General features: G+C 45.6%; 1 protein-coding gene across 2 annotated transcripts in view; it reads left to right on the top strand.

Annotated features, from left to right (window-relative positions):
• Positions 1-395: 395 nt before the first annotated feature.
• The window catches only part of CASTOR2 (cytosolic arginine sensor for mTORC1 subunit 2), a 116,554-nt gene continuing 107,645 nt past the window's right edge, over positions 396-9,304 (top strand). The window contains exon 1 of one of the 2 annotated variants that reach the window (XM_082068593.1): positions 396-812. In XM_082068593.1, coding sequence (XP_081924719.1) covers positions 700-812 — 113 coding nt within the window. In that variant the 5' untranslated portion in view covers positions 396-699. The remainder of the gene's footprint in view (positions 813-9,304) is intronic. The other variant, XM_082068592.1, reaches the window with a different exon arrangement.

The following is a 9,304-nucleotide window of genomic DNA, read 5'->3' as shown; positions in this document are numbered from 1 at the left end:
AGTATTTCCTTGTTGCTAATGAAAACTTTTGAAGTTCTCCTTTCCGCTGGCTTTTGGGTTGTGATTTCCCAGGTGCTCTATGCGCCTCCCCCGTCTGAGTTGAACAATAGGTGCCACGAAAATTAAACAAAACAAAAAACCTGCTCCCTTACAAATACTTGTAAATAAATTTTATTGTTTTCAAGTGGCTGCTCAAAGTCGCCCCCGAAGGCAGAGACGGGACGGTGGGCAGCCTGGGTCCCCCCTCCCCGAGGCCGGGTAGACGGGCCCGCCCGGGCCGCCCCTTCGTAGGGCCGGGTAGACGGGCCCGCCCCGTCCCGTCCGGCGGCGGCGCGGACTCCAAGGCCCGGCATGCGGCGGGGCGGCGCGCAGGCGCGCTGGGCCGGGCTTGAGTGGCAAGTTGTTTGTTCCAGCGAGCACCAGCTGCTCGGCACTCCGGGCTCCGCTGCCTCCCTCCCTGCCCGGCTCCGCTCCGCGCCCCGCCGGCCTCCCCAACTTCTGCACCCTCTGCTCCATCATCTTACCCCCCCGCCCGCCTCTCCCCGCCCGCGGAACCGGGAAGGGGGAGAAGGAGCCAGAGGAAAAAAAAATATTAAAAAAAACAAGGCACCGACAATAACAGCCCCCCTCCCCCTCCCCATTCAAAAACACAAAATAAACCCCAGGGATAGATGAACTACAAATGAGAAAGAGGAAAAGATGGAACTGCATATCCTAGAGCACAGGCTCAGAGTGGCCAGCATAGCCAAGGAGAGCATCCAGTTGTTTACCTATGGATTAATCAAACTTGCTTTCCTGTCCTCCAAGACGAGGTAGGTGCTGGGCATGGGGCAGAGCGGGGGCTGGGGGTGCCCTCCTTGCGAGGGGACGAGGTGTTGGGGGGCACCTCCCTTGCGAGGGGGCAGGGTGTTGGGGGCACCCCCTTTGCGAGGAGAGAGGGTGCTGGGGGGCACCTCCCTTGCGAGGGGGCAGAGTGTTCGGGGTGTATCCTTCTTGCTCCAGGGGGGCTGGGGGTGCACCCTCCTTCTGCAGAATGGCAGGGTGCTGGAGTGGGGGGCACCCTCTGTCCCTGTGAAGTGGCTGGGGTGGGGGGCACCTTCCTCGCAAGTGGGTAGGGTAGCCCCCTTCTTTCACGGGGGTGGGTTGATAGGCTGGGGGGCGCCCCTTCTTTTTGAAAAAATCAGGGTCCTGGGATGGAGGACATCTCTCCTTGTAAGGGGGCAGCGTCCTGGGGTGGGGGGCACGCTCCTTGCACAGGGGTAGGGTACCCCCCTTCCTACAAAGGAGCAGGGTGCTGGAGTGGGGGACACCCTCCTTGCAAAGGGGCAGGGTGCTGGGTGGCTGAGGGCACAGTCCTTGCACGAAGTCAGGGTGCTGGGGGCAGGGGGTTCTCCCTCCTCTCCAGAGGGCAGCGTTTGTGGGGGGGACGAGGGAGGGACACCTGAGTCTTCTTCACACCCCCGTCCCCAGTCACAAGCCTGGGAGATGGTCCTGGGGGTCAGCGCTGGAGTTTCGGGTCCCGGCGGGGCTCCCGCTGCCCTGCCCGGAGCTGCGCGCTGCCCCGGGCGGGCAGTGAACAGGTGGGGCCGGGGGGGCCCGGCCGGGGCCGGCGGCCGCGGGGCGACCGCCGGACAACAAAGGCAACAACAGCAGCGAGAGGAGGAGCAGTGGTGCTTGGTGGTTTTTTTTTCCTCTCGCTATTTTTTTTTCCTGGTTGTTTTCCCTTCCAGCACTTACTGAAAGAGAGAATCGGCCACACGTGTGTTTGTTTTAAAAGGTGCTTTTTCAATGCTGCCAAATTGGAGGAGGATGAGGGGCAATGCATGCCTTGCACTTGGTTCTCTTTAAAAATTGTGGTATTGAGTAAAATGGATTGTGAGAGCTTTCGGGGAAAAGAAGAAAAAACGTAGTGGAAGGCACTGTGAGATTTTTATATTTTTTTTAGAGGGAGGAAAAAAATACTCTGGCTGGTTTATTGAATGTATTTAAGCTGCTTAGGCCTTTCACAGCAAAACAACTTGAAGTGCAATTGCATGTTCTTGTGTCTTCACTTAGCTTGTTGACTTTGTTGCTCTATTCAGAAAGAGGAATGGGAATGTAAATAACACAGCTCAAACTCTTCTTGTTTTTCCAGCCTCATAATTAAGTATTTCAGTGTTCTCCCCAGATTCACCTCCGATAGCATTCTTGTATGAAGGTGGGAAATTTTCTTTGGCCACAGGAAAATAATAAATAGATAATAAATTTGCTCTTTATTTCTTAAATTGTTTTATTCCAAACTGTAATTCAATCCTCTCTCTGTGATAATGCTTATGGATGAATGGACCTGTTTGTGGTGTAATTTGATTACGGTCCCTTATCTTACAGTTCAACTTCGTGCATTGAAATTTCACTCTGATTTGGGCTCAGCCCATTTGGCTCAGCACTAACGCTGTGCGCTGGGTAAAGTGTATCAGCATGTTGTTTACTGCTGGCCCTGGATACTCAGCAAGGCATTAAAGGCTCTTCAGTCTTAAATTTCTATTTTTGATGTGTTGTTTCATTATAATTGAAAGTGGTTGCTGATATTTTGGAGGGGTTGTTGCTCTCCTTCCCATGCTTCAAATGTCACTGTTAACATCAACAGTGAAATCTTTAAATCTGTCACTCCTGATGCATAGACTGGGTTTTGATGAATTTTTTAAGTTCAGGGATGGTCCTGTTGTCTTTTTGTTTCACACTGTATTTCACATCTTCAGCGCTGGAGAGCTGTGAAAGGGTTAGGACGGTAAGATAAGCCTTTTGGGGAGCGATACCTTGTCCTGCATTTGGGTACAACACCTGCCAGTTTGGTATTCTGGTGTCCTCCCCTTTCCATGCATAGCGGGTATCGATAATTGCCCCCCAGCTTTCATGGAATCTCAGTGGTCAGGAACAAAAACTGCTTGTGGAAAGGTTTATCTGCATGGGAAACTTCTGTTTATTTCCCTTGTGTTTGTTTTGTTGGTTCTGCAGACAGTAGACATGCAGGGGGGAGAAGGGGAAGCTTGTTTGTGTCACCCTTAAGACAGCTGGCAGTACAGAAACGTCGCTCTCTCCCGTGTGCTCTTTTCATGTCCTGCGGCAAACAAGGTCCCTGACCCCCAAACCTTCTGCTCTGGTGAACACCGTGTGTATGAGGAAGGTGAGGATCTCCGGGAGATGTAACTCCATAGATTGATGATCCCACTGCTGCTTTTTCCTTCTCCTTTAAGAAACAAACGTGCCCATAGACAACAGCTTTTTATGTGGGTGACAGACAAATCTCCCCGCCCAGCCACCCCTCCTGGAAAGGACCACTTGGGGGGTGCAGGGGGAAGGTGGCCCACATCCCTGCTCATCTTTTCTGATGGGATAACAAAGATGCCATTACTTGTATCACCTACGTTTTTCCCAGCGAGACCTTAAACAGTTTTTACCTGCGCTGCGAGGCTGCCGGTGAGAAATAATGATTTGTGGGACAGATGTGATCCAGAGAGGTGGCGATGACATCATCAGTGTCCTTATGTTAGTCATGCAAGAGAGTCTACAATTTTTACATAGGCTCTTCTGAGAAATGATCTGGAGGGAATAGTGGAGGCTCCTTCATGTTCTCATGCACCAGGGAAAAGGGCTGGAGCAATTTTTTTTTAAATCTTGTGCGTTTTTATTAATCCTCTTGGGAAGGAAAAGTAACAAATCTCCCTCTTATTTGGCCTTTTGCCACCTTCAGTCTGCCCTTGTTCATGACATGAGTCTTTTAATTTAGCTTCTGTTACAATAGCAGTATTTTTTTTGAACAAAGAACAGCAATTTTGGAACTATTCCTATGGCCAGAAGCAAGAAAGCAGTTAACGAGGTGAAGAGGTGAGACCAGTAGTGAACAAAACGGTGGGCTGAACTGAGCTGAAAGAAAAACACTATTAATCATAACTTTAAGTTAGGCATGAGGTATTTTATGCAAAGTTGCATTAAGAAAAGTAGTCCAGAAATAAATAACAGTGAAACCCCTAAGCAGTTGCACTGAGCGATGAGCTTTTGATGCTTTGCTTCTCTAAGTGCAGACCTATTGATTTCAGCTGAGCTCTGCTAGGCAGGATCAGATCCATGTAATTTTTGGTTGCGTGCTGAAGGTTTGCACATCTAATCTTTTCGCTTTTGCTATCGTCGTCATCCCAGTGTTTTAATGTTGTGTCCGTGTTTGGCTTGAGAGTTCCTTGGTGCCAAGGATCTTCACCTATTCAGAAGGTGCGCTGTGTATGTAAATGTAACAACTGTGCCTGGTTTTAACGTTGCATCCTTTTTCTTCTGTATGTGCCTCTGTAAATGTTTGTTCTCTGGGGCAGAGAACAGTGCTTGTTGATAACCTCCCCCCTGCAAAAAGAACAGTTTCCCTCCCACCAGAATTGTTCCCTTTCCGCTTCCTCGGGCAGAGTTGAACCATCTCATGCTTTTGGGCGATGAGCCACAAGTAACCTGCGTGAGGACTGGATAGATCTACTAATGGGCTGCTACGCTCCTCTCTTGATTTTTTCTTTTCCCTAATTGCAAAATATTTTTAACTGTATCTCCTTTTACTGCATACGAATTCGCTAACATTCTGTGATCCTGTGAATTAAATCTGAGTGGAGGGGGAAGAAGAATGTCTTGGGTAATGCTTGCACCGAGCCACCAGTGCATGCCAGAGGGAGAAGGAAGGTGAGCCTGACCTTGTCTTTTGCCTGTATATAAAAATATATGGAGAGTTTAAGTCTTGGAGAATAAAGTGGGGTCAGGGTTCTTCCAAGCACCGTATTTGTGTAATGTAATTAGCCTGGTTTCTGGGTAATGCTTTGGTAGACCCTTGAACATCTGGAGTCAATGAATTAACAAGTAGCCTTTCCTCTCTGTTCTGGTACCTAATATAAAGATTTGGTGGTAAACAGTGGAACAGAGTAGTGAGGGAGAAAGGCATTATTTAAATTCTAATGACAATAAGTTATACCCAGGATGAAGGTGAGAGGTTTGTTTGTTCACAGAGCTGGATGGTTAAAATTATTGTAGGTCGTGTGTCTAGTATCAGAAATTTTAAAACCTCTGAGAGTTTTCTGATACTATTTAATTTGAGATAATCATTGTTTCATCGTCCCGAAGAGAAGCAACAAGCTCTGCGTGTGTAGAGGATGAGACCTTGGCCACGGAAGGATTTAAGGCAGCCATTTCCAAAGCATCTGGCAGTCTGGTTTCTTTTCCAAGACGCTCAGGTCCTCTAGAGGTGCAGTTTGTGGGTGCTGGTGACTCGCAGCAGGATCCCAGGCGCCGTGCGAGCTCCCCGGTGCGGCACTGAATGCAGAAAATACAAAAGCTGCCCGTGCGAGGGAGACGGTTCAGAGACGCCGGATGGGCTGGAAGAGCCGGGCTGGGCTCTGTCCCGTGTCCCAGGCTGTTTGTCCTGCCGCCTCCACTGCCCAGAGGTGGGAGATGTTCTTAGACTGGAGAGGTGCTGGAAAATATTCATTCTAATAAAAATGTAGCAAGAAATAAACAATGATAAACCATACAAAATAAACTGGATTTTATTCAGTCTTTGAGTGAATAATGAAACTAGGTTTCTTATCTCTGCTGAGTTTATGATGGTATTTTTGGTAATCTATCCCTTTTGCTTAGTAATAATTGACACCTCTGCTTACGAACAGTGTGTCGTTGCTATTAATATAAGTGTTTCTCATTCCCTGATCACTTGTTTACTGTCTAGGTGTCCTGAAATTGGAGGTACTGTAATAAAAGGTCTATTTTGGATTTCAGAACATAATAGGACAAACAAGTGCTTAAAATGTATTTACGCATCACTTGAGGACATTCAGGAGATCAGTAATCTGCGTCCTTTGGTATGAACTCAGACAAACAAATGTCGTTTATGCCCTTTTGTGAAATACAGATTGGTCTGAAACATTGAGTGATTATCTGGCAAAGGGAAGTTACTCCTGTTGCTCAAACCTTTTTTCCCCCCTTGGTTCTGCCATCCCTTATGTCCTAAGAGGACACTGAATAAAGACTTTTGCAGGTTATAAGGTAGCGTTTACTCATCTAAAATGAGTTGCTCCTGTTTGCTTTTGGTCTGTTAAAGACTCCCAAATGTCTTGTGTGGTTTTTTTTTTTTAATCTTTTTTTCTTTCCTGGGGTGTATGTATGTGTGATATCTGAGGTTTGGGGACTTCTTTTTCAGCCTGACGTGGTGACCATGTGTTAGAGAGGGACCGAGCGCTGGTGGCCAGACACCGCATGTGTGGGGCTGAACTTGCTGCGGGTGTTCAGGATCAGTAAGAGCTGCTGAGAACGAGTTAAATGAGCAGAGAGAATAGAAGTTGCTTGTTTGGGCTAACGAAGAACATAAGCTCTTCAGTTCTGAATGTCATCAGTTTGCCTTCAGGGCTGTCGGCCGTTTCAGCCGCTGCTGGGCTGTGAGAACGTTCTGTGGTGGTTTAATACGTTGAACCTTGGAAAGAGCAGGTTTCCTTCCTGATGGTCCCTTATTGTTTATCTACGCATGTTGTTGTTATTTCCCTTTCTTTTCAGCTTCTGGCACATGGGCTGGCCGGTGGGGCACTGCTTGGTTGTGTGTCTGTCCTTGTCCAGCGGTCGTGCCCTCAGTCCCCAACCCACCGTGTGCTCTGGTCAGGCCGAGGCTGGTGCCAAGTCTGAAGGTGACAGGAGCGCTTACAAACTAAATGCGACTCAAAGAAGTGGGGCAGAAGTACTGGATCAAACCCACAGTGGAACTCTGGGGAGCGCTGAGTGCTGGCGAAACATTGGTTTAGATATTGGATGTTTTAACAGGGCAGTTCATTTTTTTTCTTTCTTCCTCTTGTCTGAACTTGGACATTTGCCTTTTAAATAAATACCTGGATGTAGTTTGTAGCGGGCTGGTTGTTTTTTCCCTGTTTCCCATGCTGAACTATTTCCATGCATTGGCAGAGCTGTTGCACAGATGTAACACATCATCTGGGGATAAGGTACAACGTCAGTGATGTAAAGGAAACAATGCTGTTGCCCACTGATATTGGTCTGAGAAATAAAAAAAGAGGAAAAATATTTATCTTTTGCCGTGTAAGTCATTAAAAATTCCTTTAACTGAATATTTGTTTATTATTTTCAGATGAAAGTCAATATTTAAATGAAAAATGAGGGGTTTGTTCGTTCCTGGGTGGCTCCCCTGCAAGCCGGGTGCTCTTACGCTTCAGCAGCAGAGCAAATGTATTGCAGGTCTGTTCAGGAAAAGTGTGACTATTGTGCATTCATCATCAAGAAGTAACAGCTGAGTTGTTCATTAACACAATAGTTTGAATCCACAGGCTACTCCTTCCACCGAGTTATAACTTAAATTAGGCTCCGTTTGATGGCTTGAACTATTTGACAATGCCTTGTTTGTGCTCTGTAAATATGTAAATCTTTCCACTTAATTCTTTTTTTTTAATCTGTTGAGCATACCACCTCATTTATCTAAAACGCAACTTCTTAATCTTCCTGCATGTTTCAATGTTTTAATATATTTGGACAAGGGCTATAATTTCTTTTTTCAGAGGAAACAGTGCAGATTTGTTCTTTTGTTTTGTTTGCCAACTCCAGAGCAAACTCCAGCTCTGATCTGCTGATAGCTGAAGGCTGGTAAAGGAGGAATTATACAACAGGAATGTGAGGAAATAACGCCATTCATTGCAGCTCAGAATCACCAGAGCAAAGCCTGTGAGTTCCACTTATCATGTCAAAGTAAAACCATCTCTCCTCCCCCCAGAGCTCAGCTTGATTTTGTGTAGCAAACTATAAGATATAGTTGTAAAGAGAGAAAACAACAGGCAAAAATGTTCTATTATGGCACGAAAGATTGATTAAGTGTGTTCCATGACTATACGGTCCCTCGATAACGTCAGACATTCTGCACAAAGTTGTGCTGACCACGGAAACAGAATCTGAGCTCATTTTTGTGGTCTGATGTATAATAAGCATGTTGTACTGCTTGATAAAGTTTTATTTTCACATCCAAAAAAAGCAGTGAATGCCTAAACTTCCTCACCAAGCAGAACCGACGTCCTTAGTTTGGCCTGTTCAATGTGCTTTGCTGGAGATGAAAATAAACCGTGTGGTTCTGAACTCCAGCCGGCTCTGGAAGGCTCAGAGCCGTGATGCCGAGATAGCAGAGCACGTAGGTTTGCACGTGGAAAAGAGACGTGGTAAGTTTTGCAGCAAACCATTTGTTAATCCTACAGGGATTTTGGAGCTACACTTGTGTGGGGATGTCTTAGTAGGCAAAGTGATTTTGTTCAGACCTTTGTGGTTCAATTAAGTTTCATTCATGTGAGGTTTTAAAGATATTAGTGCTACTTACTGTAGGGAGATGTAGGCTGTTACTGGTGATAGGCCATCCTTGACCCAAACTCTTTCAATATAAATTGTTTATACAATAGAAACCCAGCCCTTTTGTGAGTGTGATCGAGATGTGACTGTAAAAGAAAAGTTCATTTTCTTTGCTTGCAGAGTTTGAGTGTCCTTGTTACAGAGGATATTAGAGATGGCGTAAGGTGTTGCAAGCTACACCACGTTTAGAGTTAAATGCAATCTCTAAGTCTTATGTAAAGTATTCAAGTAGGTGAATTTTTTTAAAAATGGGAATTTCTACAGCTGGGAGGGGAATGTTTACAAGTTTTGACGTGGATAGAACAGTTAAACCATGGGTGTGACTCTCCCTGTCTTTTTCTGTTCAGGTGTTTTTAGAAATGTCAGAGAATCTGGGTAATGATGTGCACTGGTTTTAATGATACCTGTGGTTAAAAGACCAGTGTTCAACCCGTAAGGATGCCACACAGAGACCCTGTTCTACGGGGTGAGTTGGCTGAGGCTGACAAGTCAGAGACCTTGATTGAAATGGCCCGTGTTAATCTTGTTCAACTTTGTAGCTTTTATTTCTTTTCCTAAAAGAAGATTTTGTCTTTGCTTTCGATAACCTCTGAGGCACTCGCAAATAAATGTAGTCTTGGCATAAATGAAAAAAAGGTTGTTCTTAATAATGAGAAGGATATACTCTGTATGCATCCAAGCAACTGTATACATTTACATAGATTTACTTGGTCTTTAGTTTGATGCTTCTTTGAAAATGATGGATGACTTATTACATGATTAATCTTTCAGTTGTGTTCTTTTTCAAGCTGCTTTTGGATGGAAATTGGAGTTCGATTATAACATGGAAAACAAACATTTTCATTTGCTGGTTTTAAACTAATTAGCAATATTAAATGTGCTGAGTATTTAGGCCAAAAGATCTCAGCCTATTTTG

This window comes from Streptopelia decaocto (genome assembly GCF_964273445.1).
Source record: "Streptopelia decaocto genome assembly, chromosome: 18".
Classification (NCBI taxonomy): domain Eukaryota; kingdom Metazoa; phylum Chordata; class Aves; order Columbiformes; family Columbidae; genus Streptopelia; species Streptopelia decaocto.
This window is presented reverse-complemented; position numbering and strand designations above follow the sequence as displayed.